The following is a 17069-nucleotide window of genomic DNA, read 5'->3' as shown; positions in this document are numbered from 1 at the left end:
TGTGGTTTAAGCAAACAGTTCTAGCTTGATTAGCTAAGGTTTTGATAACACCATATTGCTAGGAGGGGGGGGGGTGATGCGACATATAGTGTATGTACCTATCCATATGATAAGGTACAAAACCCAGGTTCCTAAGAGGAAAACCCTGCCACCCAATATGAGATAGGTAACTAGTCTTCAGTTAAAAAAAAAAAAAAACTTATAAAGGTTCTACACATCTTGAATGGAATTCAAATATAACAACAAAAGAATTGTTGGTACTGAAAGGTCTATTGAGGTTCTTAAAGGTATGAGGAATAAGTAATCTGAATCTTTGGTCTCAAATCCTAACATAGTTTTTGGTCACTTCATTTCCAATAAGCAAAGTGGTGGTATTATACTAAGCAGTCTAAACTCATCCACCACCTAGTGATGCCCAAGCAATAGTTGGCCTTACCTCTGACAATTTGGATGCTAACCTTGACTCCTGCCTGTTAGTTGATTCCTCAATAGTCGTCTATGGTGTAATGCCTATTTGCTAGGAGATATATATTGGGTTGACAAATAATTTCGTTCGGTTTTTCAGAGTGGAATGAAACACATTTTATTTAATATATATAATACATACTAGTCAGTTATATATTGAGTATATAATCTCTTTATCAATGACCTCTTGCCATCTGCCCACCAACTTCATTATGCCACATTCATAAAACTACTGAGGTTTACTGGCGAAAAACTGATCCAGGTGTCTTTTGACAGCCTCGTCATTAGCGAAGGTTTTCCCATTCAGAGAATTCTGCAACGAACGGAATAAGTGGCAATCAGAAGGTGCCAGGTCCGGTGAATACAGAAGATGCGGCAAAACATCCCAGCCAAGACGTAACAATTATTCCGGGTTGTTAACGATGTGTGGGATCTGGCTTTGTCGTGGTGAAAGACAACTCCTTTCCGATTTGCCAATTCAGGACGTTTTGTGCTAACTGCACGGGCCAGTCGCATTAACTGTGAGCAACAGACAGTTGAATCAATCGTTTTACCTGATGGTAACACCTCATAGTGGACAACACCTTTATAATCCCACCACACAGAGAGCATGATCGTCTTTGGGTGCAATCCCACTTTCGAGTGTGTTTGTAACAGTTCGCTCTTGTGCCCCCCATGATCTTTTACATACCACATTATCGTACACAATCCATTTTTCATCTCCCGTAATCATCCACTTCAAAAATGGGTCATTTTCTTGGTGACGTCACAGATGGATATGCGAGCAGTCATATTGGCCTTAGTCAATTCATGCGGCACCCAAACATTGAGTTTTGAAACATATCCCAGTAAATGGTTTTTCAATGCTTGTATGGAATATGTTCAGTACTGCAGCAATCTCCCACACTGTTTGTGATGGATTTTTGTTGACGATATCCTTCACAACACTTGGATCACCCTCGGTTGGGTGACTGGCGCATCATTGACGTCGAAATCTCCAGAACTGAATTTGGCAAACTACTTTTGGCATAAGAATTCTGTTAAGGCATCATCCCCATATACGCTGCATATTTTTTTTATGGGCCTTCCATTTCTAAAAATATGTTACACACACGCAATTGAAGTAGGCCAAACGAAAATTCGCTGAAAGGTTATGTGAAATGTTGCCTTTCAACTGCGCAATAGCGACAGGCGAAGCGGCATAAACTTGTACTAATGCATAAACCAAACAAACTTATTTGCCAATATAGCATTAAACCACACAAACTTATTTGCCAATATAGCATTAAACCACACAAACTTATTTGCCTAATATATATATATTATTTTACATGACACCTTCAAGGAGTCTGAAGACTCATCGAGGAAGGTCAGTCGGTTGGTTTATAGTTTATTTGGCACAAAAACTACAAAGATCATGCTGTGCCATACTAAGGTTACAATTATACATCGAGGGAGGACACCTAATCTACATCTCTCTCTCTCTCTCTGCTCCACCAATGGTATTTCCACAAACAATCACAAACATCCATGCCCAAGGGATTCGAACCCACAGCCTTTTGGCTGGAGAGCGGATACACTAACTGTTTGGCCAACCAGGCTGGCTATATATATATAGGGTGTTTTTCAAACGGTATATGACTCTGAATGAAGAAGGTAAATTGTTATAGATGCACAATTTTTATTACCATGCAAATGTAGCGTAACACTTGAAGTTTCAACACAGACAGTTAAAGTTCAATGTGCCTGCCTCCAGTAATTCTGCAGTTGTCTCATCTGTAATCAATTTCCTGCCACACGTGACTAGCATATCAGCCGTAACTTCAGCAATGGCAGCTGTAATTCTGGAACATAGCTCATCCAAATTGGCTGGTAGTGGTGGTACAAACACTTGATTTTTTGCAAAGTCCCACGAGAAAAAATCTAATGGCATAATTAGGGAATGCATTGGCCATGCTACAGGCAACCCCCACCTCTACCAATTCATCTGCCTGGAAAATGGCTGTCGAGGTACAACCTTACTGAAATATAAGTGTTCGTTGTGGTCATAGTCATTAAATTGTGGTATTAGGTATCCTTGTAGCATGTCCAGATACACACCACCAGTAACAGAAGATTACAAAAAAAGAAGGGTCCACACACTTTCTTCTTGTTTATGTTGCAAAAAACATTAGCCCTTGGGATGCCGAAAACACGTTCTATGATGGCACGTGGATTTTCGCTTCCCCAAATTCTGCAGTTGTGAGTGTTTACTTGCTGTTACGTGTAAAGTGCACTTGTCAATGAAAACGATCGTGTCCAAAAAAGTTCTAATTTTGTTCTATCCTACTCATCATTTCCATATAGAAATCCTGGCTTATCTTCTATCATCTTTCTTCAAATGTTGTATGAGGGTAAATTTGTAGGGACTTAAATGTAGATGCTATTGTAAAACATGCCACACAGTCGCATGTGGAATTCCAATTAAAGAGACGCCCATCTGGTTGACTTTCCAGGACTTCTCTGGAAACTTTCCTGAGGTTCTTACACAACAGCACTGGCAGCATGTGGCATTCCTGTTGACCTTGGATGATGTACAGAACAGCCTGTTTCCCCAAAATTCTTGTGCCACGTGTAGAAAATGCACCTACTGGGAGGTTCTTTGGAGTATTATGTGCAGAAATTCTTCTGAAATTGTGTTGCAGACCTCTTTTTTCTCAAACCAAAACTGTGCAATCTATCTTGGCTATCCAACAAAGAATATCTCCAGTCTTCCTTTCAGGCTGGGGGAGGGGGGAATAGGAAAAGGATGCTTTTTTTTTTTCATTTGTGCATTTGCTCAGCAACAACTATATTTCACTGTGTCCAGGACTGAAAGTGAGCAGCGGTAGATATGCTCTTCATTTTCCAGACAGTCTCAGACTATCTGCACAAGGTTTGGCTGATCTAGTTATTGATGATGTAAATTGGATTTAAGAATCACTTTGGCTCTAAAGATTAATGTATCATGCTTGAACATGCTCATTTGACAATAGTTAAATTTCTTGTGGAAATTATCTGCAGAAGATACCTTAAGCTTATTCTGAACCTTCTTTACTACCTACATTCTGCTTGGTTTGGGGATAGGTAAAACTGTTCAACAAGTTTGTTATTATAGTTTCTGCTTCTTTACTAAGAGCAGGGCTGATTATTGCAGAATAAAATTCTGCTTGAAATGAAAATGTGTTCAACTTGGTCTGATCTATTTTCCAATAACAAATCATTGCAAACTATAAAGTTACATTGACACTATATTTTTGTTGATATGTGCTATTTCTCATATACTATCACAAAATGCATTGCCAAAAGATATGTTGTTCACACATCACATAATATAAGATAATGTAGAATGTGCAGGTAATGCATTTTCTTGAAGATCTTCATGAACAAAGTTTCAAAACATAAATTTACTCACCTGTTCGAACCATAATTTCCCAACAATGATATTATGAACACAACAATTAATATTACTCCAAGAATATACTTCATCATGCCTGTAAATAAAAAGATGATTATTAAAATATCATAAAATCACAACAGTGAGAGATATCATTGGAGATAAAAAAAATCTCTCTCTCTCTCACACATACCATGCAAAGCTAAAATCTAGAACATTCAGGTGATTTTTTTTAGTACTAATAATTATACCAGCCCCAACCCTTAAATAAAGATAAATAAAATGAATTTAGAAGAATTCAGAACCTTACTAATTGTATACTTATAAAAACTAAACACAAAACCTGTACAAACTGGGGAAGAATTAGATTGTCCCAGAGTGCTGACACTGAAATGACCATAATTTAGTCATAGCAACATTTATGATGAAACTTGCAATGAGAATCACACAGAAAATAAGACAAAAGTTTAACATTATACAACTCAAATCAAATACCATTAAAGAATTTAAAGCAAATGATTCTTCTCTTTCTGAAATCCTGTCTGACTCTTTTGATTCTGATGCCTCTTACCAACAATTTTCACTGATATCATTGAAACAGTTGAAAACATTTTATGAAGAGAATGCTATATCAAGAAAATCTGGATTACCTAAGGAATATTAGAACTTTGTGATCAGCCAAGGAGATCACAATGCGCAGATAATTATCTGATAGACAGATTAAAAAAGAGATAAAACTCAAAAAAACAATTGTTATCTAGAGAATGCAAAGAAATTGAGGATAATCTTCAAAAGAATAACTATACAATGGCATACCAGATAATTGAGGATGAGAATGGAGTAAATATTACTGATCATGAAAAAATTCTGAAAAAGATGGTATGATTATTCAAGTAAATTATTCAAATATGATAATAACTTGGAGCATCAAAATTTTAAAGGGGATTGTCCCAATGATAACAGAGAATAATGACTATCCTATACTTAGAGAAGTAGAAAGAGTCATGTTAAGATCAAAAACAGGAAAAACACCAAGAATTGACAATATACCATCAGAAATGGTCAAAGAAGGAGAACCTTCTTTGACCATTTCTGATCTGAAATCTGACCAAAATATTAGTGCACAGTGAAACAGTGGTTTGACTGCGCACCAACTTAGAAACAGATTACATCTTTTTTAAACACAAGTTCATTCCATACTCCTATATGGAAATGAAACTTGGATTCTCTTAAAAGAAGATGTAAAAAGGTTGTTGGCATTTGAAATGAGGTGCTATAAATATCTCCTAAAGATACCAAAGCATTGATTATATCAAAAATTCTGAAGTAAAACTAAGAATCAGTTCTTTCACCGGTCCAAGAGATAACACCATAACAAAGATTTGAAGGAAACAACTGATATGGCTTAGTTATATAAGTAGATCTGATGGCCTTCCAAGGCAAATTCTCAGAGAACTTATTTAAAAAAAAACACCTCCAAAAGGCTGACTAGAATAAACTGGATAGACAATATAAAAAACTGGACAGGTTCTTCACTTACAGAGGTTAAAGCTAAATGTCAATCAAGTACTAATTGGAAGATTTTTGTCAGGTATATTTCCTGACATCTGTCTGCTCAACAGTCCAGTTGTTATGGACTATGGGAAGATGAAGAAAATGAATTTATATTTTAGCATATGGAAATATTAGAAAACTGGTTGATGCAAAATGGATAACCTATAATTTTTATTTTAAGAATATAAATCCATATAAAAGCAATAAACACATGGGTTTGTCTCAATTACCTGTATACATATTTATGGCAGTTGAAGACAAGGCTGAAGATGATAGCAACAATAATGATATGACCAAATAAACAGTAATAATATCAAAGTATAATGATAAGAAATGATGTAGCTATCTTGTTGAACACTGAAGGGTTTTCAAAGAATAGACAATGTAGAATATTATATTAGGAATGGTATGTGTGCATGTGGAACAGCAAATTTTCTCCCAAATGTCCATTTCCTCACACAACATGCCAATCACTGATAAATTCATCTGAAACAATCTTCATAATATACTAACATAGTTAAATCCTACTGAGTATTATTTATTGATTTATTTTTGTATAACTTTTAAAATAATTGTTCAAAATGTAAACAAAAAAATTGGGTTGCACAAAATTTTAATATAAATGTTTTCAAAAAAGGCTGGGAATCTTCCAAGTGGAATCAGCACTATATCTTGATTGAAGTTGGCTTGGCTCTTAAAGAGCTGAATCATTATTTTACAATGACAAATATCAAGTGAATCAAACGACTGAATAGAATTCATTAAAAAATGCACATTTACAGCACTTAAATAATGTGCACAAGAAAAATTTTTCAATTGTTTTTTCTTGAGTGGTACTAAATACAGAGCACCACATATCTTCAGCTTGCAAGACATATAAATCTATAACAAACAAGTGAATTAATCAATTACAACAAATTAACAATAACAGTTAACGTATGACACACAGCCATGCTAACCCAACCCCAATTTCCTGTGGTGAAGACGGTTTCAACAAGTGAATTTTGGCAAATGTGGTAGGCAATATTGCAAAAAAAAAACATAATCCATGGAGAAAATGCCTACTAGAGGACTTTCATCACCTGGAGAAACACCATCATCACCTTGCATATTGAAGGCATGATGTGGCATCAACCACTTCAGGCCTCAAGGCAAAGTATCTGGTCTCAGTCCCTATGTGTTTTTCTTGTATGAATGCTGGTGAGGTGATATCCTCCAAAGGCAGGCTATAAACAAAGTTACAGAACATGTTCATTCAAAGTTATAGCAGGTTCACCATAAAGTTCAGTCCAGTCTACCATCTAGTGGACTGAACCTGATGACAGTGCATTAATCAGCTTGTGGGCAATTATTTCAGATTATGTATGACTGGAGGAAATCCTAGTATAGTGGTATGTCTGTGTGTGGGGAGGGGGGGGGGAAGAGCTTTATCAAGGCAGTGCATGGACTGAAGACTAGGTAATCTGTGTTGAAGGCATGTCTGTGATTCTTTCATCCGCCCATTACATGTATCTACTCCTTAATTAACTTTATTCCAACACCAACTATGAAAAATGTTCTCTTTAAACACTTCTTATAACAAATAATAAATTTAGTTTAATCCTTTATCCAAGTGTAAGCAAACAAAGTTTCAGCAAGAAGTATCTTCAGGACTGAGGCAAGGACCAAGCTCTCATCACTCTTTGTCTCAGTATCTCACATAATGCAAAGCACATCTCCTTGCAGACATAGATAATGCTATGCATTAAGGGAAGGGCCACTACCCAGACCGGTTTCAACCTTTATTGAGGTCTCGTCAGTGGGAGCCAGACCCAGAAGAGGTGATATTAAGGCAGAAGCAATGGAGAGATCATATTTACTTATACGAGTTGCCAAAAGGTATACCACCTTATTATTAAATTACTATGTATTCAGAGAAAGATGTTGTAAGTTCTTTTCCACTTGGTTAGGCTATAATAAATTTAGTTTAATCCTTTATCCAAGTGGAAGCAAACAAAGTTTGCACCTTAAGTATCTTCAGGACTGAGGCAACTCGTAGTAAAGCTGGACCAAGTTCTCATCACTCCTTGTCTCAGTATCTCCCATAATGCAAAGCACATCTCCTTGCAGACATGTATAATGCTAAGCATTAAGGTAAGGGCCACTACCCAGACTGGTTTCGACATTTATTGAGGTCTTGTCAATGGGAGCCAGACCCAGAAATGGTGATACTAAGGCAGAAGCAATGGAGAGGTCATATTTACTTATAAGAGTTGCCAAAAGGTGTACCACCTTATTATTAAATTACTCTGGATTTAGAGAAAGATGTTGGAAGTTTATTTTGGGTATGCCTTAGTATCACCACTTCTGGGTCTGGCTCCCACTGATGAGACCTCAATAAAGGTTGAAACTGGTCTGAGTAGTGGCCCTTCCCTTAATGCATAGCATTATACATGTCCGCAAGGAGATGTGCTATGCATTATGGGAGATACTGAGACAAGGAGTGATGAGAGCTTAGTCCACCTTTACTACGAGTTGCCGCAGTCCTGAAGATACTTCAAGTGCAAAATTTGTTTGCTTACACTTGGATAAAGGATTAAATTAAATTTATTATAGTCTAACCAAGTGGAAAATAAACTTCCAACTTCTTATAACCATTTATGGTTATAGGTTGTCACAATTTGTCTCCATTTTTCTATGTTGCAGACTTCCTGATGCTAACATTCTTTAATCATCTCCACTAGGTCATCATTCTATCTTCTATCCATGGGTAAAAAGAAAGCATAAAGAGAATGTCATCCAGACATTATGCTTCCTTTTTACCCATATAATATGACCTTATCATTCCCATTTTCGTTTTAAAATCTCTTCCCCTATATCCAACATCTTTATTTCTATTCTTATATCTTCATTCTGTCATGTTGTTTGATATTTATGGTCCTCTTTCCATTTCACACTCAGTTTTTCTCAATTTGTCCAAAATTTGTTTGACTATTACTCATATCTCAAATCTGTATGTCATATCTGGGATGACACTAATTAAAAAAGTTGAGCTTAATTTTCAGTTCAGCAAAAGCCATCCACTAGCCTAGGTGATTTCTTTTTCTTTCTATACTGTATTTTGTTTTGTCTATTGTTATTTATTCTTCTGTCATCTGGTAATCTTTAATATTTTTTGCTATTTTAATTTTTTTCATAGTTCCATAATCCTATTTTATTTGATACTGTATTTATTCCTCCTTAATTTTTTCCGGTTCTATTTTGTTGTTTGCCATTATCAGTGTGTATTGTAAATGATTTTTTTTATTTTATGTTCACTATTTGTTGAATCTTGAATGGGAAATTCTATAATTTTTTGATTTTTATTCAGGATTCAACAAGAATTAGAAAACAATTAAGAGATACTTGAGCTTTAGTATAGATACTGATTATGAAAAGAGTATACAGAACGAGAACGAATATTTTATGTAAAGATACAAAGCGTAAATCCAATATGTTAAGTTTTTCTGTGTAAAGAATTATGTTTTAGTAAGTTGTAACGACCATATTATGTTCTATGTGAAATGTAAGTAATCTACAGTTCAAGGTGCTTGGGTAGCGTTAAGCTTGCGGCAGTGTAAATTATTGGAAAGCGGCTCACGCTCGAATTCAGGTGAAGATTTGTAAAAGAAAAGAGGGTGCTAAATAAAAAGGGTTTGCTTTAAAAGTTTTTGAACAATACAGGATAGCCCATAGATGTTCAATATCGGCAGCAGAATTTCCTGTGTACATGATCGCTGAGATGATGATGTGGAATAGAACAACCGGCAACGGAACCAGACCAGCGTGGACAGATCACCAGCCGTACTGAAGGGGCAGACGAGATGAATAGCGTGTATGACCACATGTGTAAAGGTAATTCTATGATGTTCCTGACCCAGTTTTCAAGGAAGCAGAACCTATCACTGTATGCAGAATGTGGACTATCTTGGTAAAGTACTGTTTTATTCTCCTTTATGTTAATAGAGAAGCATGCTGCGAGATAAGTGTGAATTGCAGTTAAGTATTAACTGTGAACGGACATTCTAGTAAGGAACTTTAAGTGATTAGCGTTAACTGCAAAGGTTTAGCTCTATCGGTAGCTTTGCCTCAGATTGTGAATTAGGTAGAGTGTGATAATCACGATTTGTAACTTGTGACATAGCTTGATAGGATAAACTGTGAAGATTAGAATTTGATAATGTGTATTGTGTACAGTCAATTGAGTGAAATTGTGAAGGAGCTCAGATTCCCAATCTTGTTATATAATTGTTAAATAATTAATATTTTTAATATTAATTATTAATGTTAAATAATAAATATTTAAATAAATTTAAATAATTGGGAATCTTGTTAGATTCCCAATTAAGTTCTAAATATCAATAATAGCTCCTCACCTGAGTCTGACTTTAATCTAATAATGAGAATGAATGTAACTATGTACAAGTTAGTGATCTTAATAAAATGTGCTTTATGTTTTAACCTAAAAAATAGCCTGTGCTTGAATTCAACTCATCACTCATAAAATTCCGAACCTAATGCAGGATATAATTGAATATATAGGCCACGAATTGAATATATAGGTAACTATGTACAAGTTAGTGATCTTAATAAAATGTGCTTTATGTTTTAACCTAAAAAATAGCCTGTGCTTGAATTCAACTCATCACTCATAAAATTCCGAACCTAATGCAGGATATAATTGAATATATAGGCCACGATTGTAAGCATCATTGGGTGTAATTAGTTTAGATAATTAGGTGCTGAAGGATAAGTATTAGGATAATCACCTCTGTATAATTTCTGAGAGAAGTTCCCTGGTTAAGGATTCCTCCTAACCTAAGGATATTGGCTGGCACAGCGGAACAAATAAATTTGCCAGTATCTGATGGGGAAACAACTTCGGACAGTTAATACAAAGGATTTGTCTCCAACAAAGAGATAGTCCCTTTGTCTGAGAGTTCAATACACGTGGTGACTCTAAGTATTCGGCTAAGTTGTTAGATGGCCTTCTGAGTCTAGCACCATAGCTTGTGTTAAGATAGGATTTTGAAGGTAGTCAGTCAAAGTCAGAATTAAAGTAAATCGATTAACAGAAGGACGAGATAAGGTTAATAATAATAACAAGGAACACGATAAAAGGGAAGGTATAACACTACCCTTATTAATTTCTTCCAACAAGCATACTTTGGTAAAATAATATCTCTAAAATTGGCAAGCTATTCATTTAAAATGTGAGGATAACAGCAATTGTGTTTTCATATATTTATTAGCAAATAAAATATATTTGCTAATAAAGTGAAGAAACATGGTTTACTCTATGTTTCTTCACTGTTATTGGGAGATGACAAATGGATACAGATGCACTAATACTGTAGATGGGGGGGGGGAGCCAAACATCCAACTAAATAAAACCCACAAACACAACAAAAATACATTAAAACATTTTTGTATCTGCATCAACAACACTTAGAGCCTTAACAAACCTAGGTAAAGTGCACCACAGCATTTATCCAAATCAGATGTTCTTTCTCACAAAACTGAAACAGCAGAAAATATCAAACCTACAATCCATTCCTTTGATTTCTCCCAACTCAAAATTTCCCTGCCATACTTTGCTGAATTCACTTTTTGTCTTTATCACGCATCTAATTCTAAAAATTTCTCTAAATAGATATGTCAGAAGTTTGGTTTTTTGCAGTTCAAATATTCAAATAGTAAACTTCCTCAATACATTCTATTTTCATAATTCAAAACGATTTTCCTTCTCTAATTCTACTGATTAAGCTAAAAGCAATGTTTTGTTGTTGTAGCTAGTAATGATCCAGCACAAATAGTTCACCTACCCACTAATTAGCAGATAACTCCAACACACCAAACCTTTCACAACCAACTTTTCCTAATATACTGTAGATGTTACCACTTCGCTTGGAAAACCATGAAAGGATCAAAGCTGTATAACTGAGGGGAGACCTCCAATTGCTTTTAAAGGAATGTGGAGAACCTACCAGGGCTTCTGCCCTAATGTCCAATCCTCACCTTCTCATGGTGCACCTTGTTAGGTATCTACCTCAGTGGTGTAGCTGGGGGGGGGTGCAGAGGGGACTGTCCGCATGGGGAAGCACTTCCCATATGAGACGATTTTATTTTTCGACGATTATTCAATTTATGTTAATTTGGTAATTTCATTAATTAATAATTAGTTTTCAATGATTAAAATAAACATAAACATAGTGTTTATGTTTATTTTAGTTTAATTTCTTTCCCTACGTCGTTTTGACTTTTTGTAGTATTTTTGGTGTGTATTGAGAGGGGCAGTAAAAGCTATAGCTATGCCAGTGATCTACCTGGATAATGAATGAACAAGGATGGGCTGGCAATTTGGGATTTAGCCAACCAAATTGTATTCTAATTGGCTTAAATCACAATATAAAATGATGGTACAACATGACAGAATTTCATGCCAACTTGAACATCGTCCTGTTAAACCAGGCCCCCATTGTTTTCACTAGGGAATCAGGGCAAACAGTAAAAAGTAAGCTACTGGAACAAATCCTGAAACACACTCCAACTCAACATCATCAGAATTCAAGATCAGTACTATCAATATAAGAAGCCTAAATGGCTTCTTATATTGATAATACTGATCTTGACATAATACGAGTGACTGAAACAAAAAAGACAAAGACTAGTGAGATCTTTCTGAGCAATAAATACAAAACATTATATTCAGGCAATGACAATCAAGGAAAAGAAGGAGTAGCTATAGTATCGAACACTAAATATGATGCTAATCTTCTTGAATGGCAAGCAATATCAAGTAGAATGATGTGGGCAAATATCAGAATGGGGAACTGGACAATGAGACTTATTTGTGCCTATAGTCTCATATAAGGTTCTACTAGTAAAAGTGAAGGAATTTTTTTTAGGCTTTAGAGGAAAGCAACTGACACTACGAAAAAGGAAAAGTTGGTGGGATCTAAATAGCATAGCATGAAATGATTGTCAGACATCGTTGGATAGGTTGCCTATGTTACCTTTACCTGACGTTGATTGGTGTCTCCTGTTATTTCTTGATTCTGGTTGGTTGTTAACATTCACTGCGGAGAAATTCAAAAATGTCCATTGGATTTGTTGATCTTTCAGTCTATGAAATTTGGATATGAGATTTTCTTTCTTAGTTTGAAGGATTAACAACCAACCAGAAGCATGAAATAACAGGAGCCACCAACTGCCGTCAGGTAAAAGTAATGTAGTCAACCAATCCAACGATGCCTTAAACAAAGATGAGCTCTCGCTACTCAGCAAAGGTTTAAACTGTGCCGTAGCAGCCAGATCGATGAACAAACTGGATTTTATTTATAATATTGAAAGAAGCTTATGATTAATCCCAACTACCAAAACAGATAAAATACGTTTAGAAATTGCCAACATTTTAAATGTAAATTATAAGAAAACAATAACAAGCAACTTAACAAAACACGAATAACAGCGGTGAAATTACTAAAATCAAATCTGGACATCTTAAGAACTAGAGCCAATAAAGGCAATGCCACCATTATTCTAAATCGAACAAAATATTTAGAAAAAAATTAATCTGCTAAACAGTTTCGGACAATACACATCAATTTGTTAACTACGACCCTACAAATAGAATAAAAAAGAAAACAGAGAAGCTACTTAAATCAGTTACTACATGGCCCGAAGGTACAATAAAAAAATTACTTCTGCACTATGCTCGTTGTCTGAGAATTTACGGTCTACCAAAGATACACAAACAAAACACACCACTCCGGCCGATAGTCGAAGGTATAGACAGCCCGAATTATCACCTAGCCAAGAAATTCGCGTCAACACTTGAGGAGTTGGTAGGTCATTCTCTCACCTATATCAGCAAACAATGCTTCAACATAATCAAAGACATTAGATTAGAAAAAGATGATTTATTAGTCAGTTTTGACATCTCTGCCTTCTTTACGAATGTCCCAATCAATGACACAATCCTTCTTTCACAGGACATATTCTCTCCAGACATCACACACTGTTCTTTGTGCATGTATTTCGATCTGGTTATTTTGTATAGCAAAATGCTTTCTACCTACAAAAAGAAGGCACAGCCACGGGCTCACCATTATCTCCCCCCCCATTGCTAACTTTTATATGGAACATTTTGAACGACATGCTCTAGATTCCTCTCCTTTAAAACCCAAAGTGTGGCTTAGGTATATTGACAATGTTTTCATGATCTGGCCCCATGGCCGCCAGACACTAGACACTTTCCTTAGCCACCTAAACAAAACACAAACAGTTCACAATTGAGATTGAAAAGCAGAACACACTTCCGTTTCTAGATACACTTGTCACATGTCTTCCTTCTGGCAGTCTTTCCTTCACTGTTTACCGGAAACCAACACATACTGGCCAATGTATACACAAACTCCTACCACCACCCAACACAAAAACTAGGTATCATTAATACTCTAAAAAACAGGGCTTTCAAGATTTGCCCCAATGAACAAGTGCTTAAAGATGAATTTAAAGTTATCAGCAATACTTTCCTAAAAAATGGTTACAGTCAAAACACTATTAACAAAAATTCTCTACGAGATCTCAATAAAACTATAACCATTCCTTAAAGGGACATGAGATAAAATAAACAGAATACTACAGAAATATAACCTCAAACCCACCTTTAAACATCCTGCAAAATTAAACAGCTTACTCAACTGATCCAAGAACCCACTCCCTCTGTAGCCCACCCTGGAGTATACCATATTATTGCACCTGTATAACTGAGAGGAGACCTCCACACAGCCTTTAAAGGAATGCGGAGAACCGACCAGAGCTTCTTACCTAATGTCCGAGCCTCACCTTCTCGTGGTGAACCCTGTTGGGTATCTACTTGGATACTGAACGAACGAGGATGGGCTGGAAATTTGGAATTTAGCCAATCAAATTGTATCCTTATTGGTTAAACCAAAATAAAAATTGATGGTACAACATGACAAAATTTCATGCTGGCTGGGGCATCACCTGGTTAAACAAGGCCCTCCCCCCATTGTTTTCGACAGGGAACCAGGGCAAACAGCGAAAAGTCAGCTACTGGAACAAATCTGAAAAACACACCCCCAACTGAACATTACCAGAGTTAAAGATCTACTATCGACATAAGAAGCTTGAATGGCAAAGAAATGGAGCTAGCTGAGGAATTAGATAAGTACCAGATCAACATAACAGGGGTGACTGAAACAAAAAAGACAAAAACTGGTGAGATCTTTCTGAGCAATAAATACAAAATGTTATATTCAGGCAATGACAATCAAGGAAAAGAAGGAGTAGCCATAGTATTCAACAGAAAATAGGCTAATCTTCTTGAATGGCAGCAATCTCAAGTAGAGTGATGTGGGCAAATATCAGAATGGGGAACTGGACAATGAGACTTATTTCTGTCAATAGTCCCACAGAAGGTTCTACTAAGGAAGAAGTAAAGGAATTTTTTGAGGCTTTAGAGAAAGCAACTGACACTATGAAAAAGGAAAACTTGGTCCTTGTTGGGGATCGAAATAGCAGGGTATGAAGTGATTGTCAGACATACAAAAATATTTTGGGAAAATTTGGAGAAAAGAGCAAAGCTAATAACAATGGCAAATATCTGTTGGATTTCTGCTCAGGACATGGACTCGTTATTACTAACACCATGTTTCAACATAAAAATGTGCACAAATTCACATCGAGAGAAGAGGCAAGGAATAAGAAAAGTCTCATTGACTATGTTATTGTTGATAGTGATGTTTTCTCCCGGGTGCACGACACCAGAGTGTACAGAGGATTTGAAATTGGAAGTGATCACTATTTAGTCTTGAGCAGGATAAAACTGAATTTCATACTGAAAAGAATAACATGTAAGAAAGTTTTAAAGCGAATAAAAGTTGAGCAGCTCTCAGATGTGAACTGTGGACTAAAATACACAAAGATTATTGAAGAAAAAATGAAAGGGTTTGAGAACAGGAACCTTGGAGATTCAGTGGCAAGCCTTGAAGAAAGCCCTGATTGATTCAGCTAGAGAGGCACCGTGGTAAAGTTGTCTGCAAGGATAGAAAAATTAGAACTCCATGGTGGACACAGGAAGTTAAAGAGGTGGTGAAGGAAAAGAAGAAAGCATATCAAAAGTTCCTGGCAAATCAGTCAACTTGTGCTCTTAGAGACAATGCCAAGCTGTAAAAATAGCAAAACAAAAGTCAGGGGAGGACTTTGGCAAGAATATAGAAAATAACTATCAAGAAGCTTAGGAATGGAGGAAAGAGTGCTGTAAAAGGAGTTAGAGATGATAAAGGTGACATGAAAATGGAAGAAAAAGATATCCTTGAAGTATGGAGTAATTACTTTGAAAAACTGCTAAATGAAATAAGCAGTGATAACAGCACAGTGGTAAAAAACACTGATCAGGCATGCAGTCAGGAATACATATCCATACTTGAAGTAGAAAAAGCTATCTAAGGCTTAAAATGTGGAAAGGCAGCAGGAGTAGATGATATTCAACCAGAAATACTGAAGTATGGTGGTATAAAAGTTTTACAGTGGCTGCACTGCATAGTTCAGAAAGCCTGGACAGAGGGACAAATTCCCGATGATTGGAGTAGAGCTCTCATAGTACCCATATATAAAAAGGGAAATAAAAGTGAATGTGAGAATTATAGAGGTATTTCCCTACTGAGTGTTCCAGGCAAGATCTATGCAAGTATACTTGAGAAACGGTTGAGAAGAATTGTGAAAGAAAAGCTGGATTCAGGCCAAATAGAGGCTGTCAGGATCAGATCTTCACTTTATGACAAATATTCGAGAAATCATGGGAATATAACAAAGATCTGTATTTAAGTTTTGTCGATTTGAAAAAGGCATATGACAAGGTGCCAAGAGAGAAGCTATTCAATACGCTACAGTTATATGGTGTGAGTGGGGCATTATATCAAGCAATACTTAGTCTTTATTTGAGTTGTAAGTCAGCAGTTAGAATTGAAGGAAGTACAGGAAGATGGTTTAATGTGAAATCTGGTGTGAGACAAGGATGTACATTATCCCCTCTGTTATTCATTATCTATATGGATCACATTATGAAGGAAAGTGGTAGTAAACACGATATCAAAATTGGAGATGTTAATGTCAGCTCTTTGCTTTATGAGGAAGATGTTATACTTCTAAATAAATCCGCTACAAGTCTGCAAGATTCCCTGACTAAATTGAATAACTGTTGTAATAGATATGGTATGAAGGTCAGCAATAAAAAGACAAAGACAATGAAAATAGGCAGAATCATTGAAAATGTCAACTGTGTTGTGAATGGAGAACCTGTGGAACAAGTGAAACATTTCAGCTATTTAGGCACGATTTTTACTGAAGGTGGTAAATTAAATATAAAAATAGACAACAGAATCAGCAAAGCTGGTATGGTGGGAAGTCAATTGAATAAATTCATATGGAATAAGATAGAAATTAGTTGGAACACTAAATTAGCTGTATACAAGAGTGTTCAAACCAGTTTTAACTTATGGATCTGAGAGCTGGGTCAGAAGTAAAAAACTTGACCAAAGACTAGAGACTGCAGATATGAGAGTCCTGAGAAAGATTAGAGGCGTGAACA

The 17069-nt window shown here is 36.0% G+C and overlaps 1 protein-coding gene across 1 annotated transcript in view; it reads right to left on the bottom strand.

Moving 5' to 3' along the window:
- LOC150094636 (oxysterol-binding protein-related protein 1-like) overlaps positions 1–17069 on the bottom strand; it is a 714206-nt gene that overhangs the window by 160613 nt on the left and 536524 nt on the right. Inside the window, exon 20 of the mRNA XM_090411347.1 lies at positions 3899–3977. Coding sequence (XP_090267473.1) covers positions 3899–3977 — 79 coding nt within the window. The remainder of the gene's footprint in view (positions 1–3898; positions 3978–17069) is intronic.

The sequence above is a fragment of the Typopeltis vanoorti genome, chromosome 21 (genome assembly GCF_054136105.1).
Source record: "Typopeltis vanoorti isolate ZY-2024b chromosome 21, IOZ_Tvanoo_1.0, whole genome shotgun sequence".
Classification (NCBI taxonomy): domain Eukaryota; kingdom Metazoa; phylum Arthropoda; class Arachnida; order Uropygi; family Thelyphonidae; genus Typopeltis; species Typopeltis vanoorti.
The sequence above is the reverse complement of the archived record's forward strand: the minus strand, read 5'-3'. Positions and strand labels throughout refer to the sequence as shown.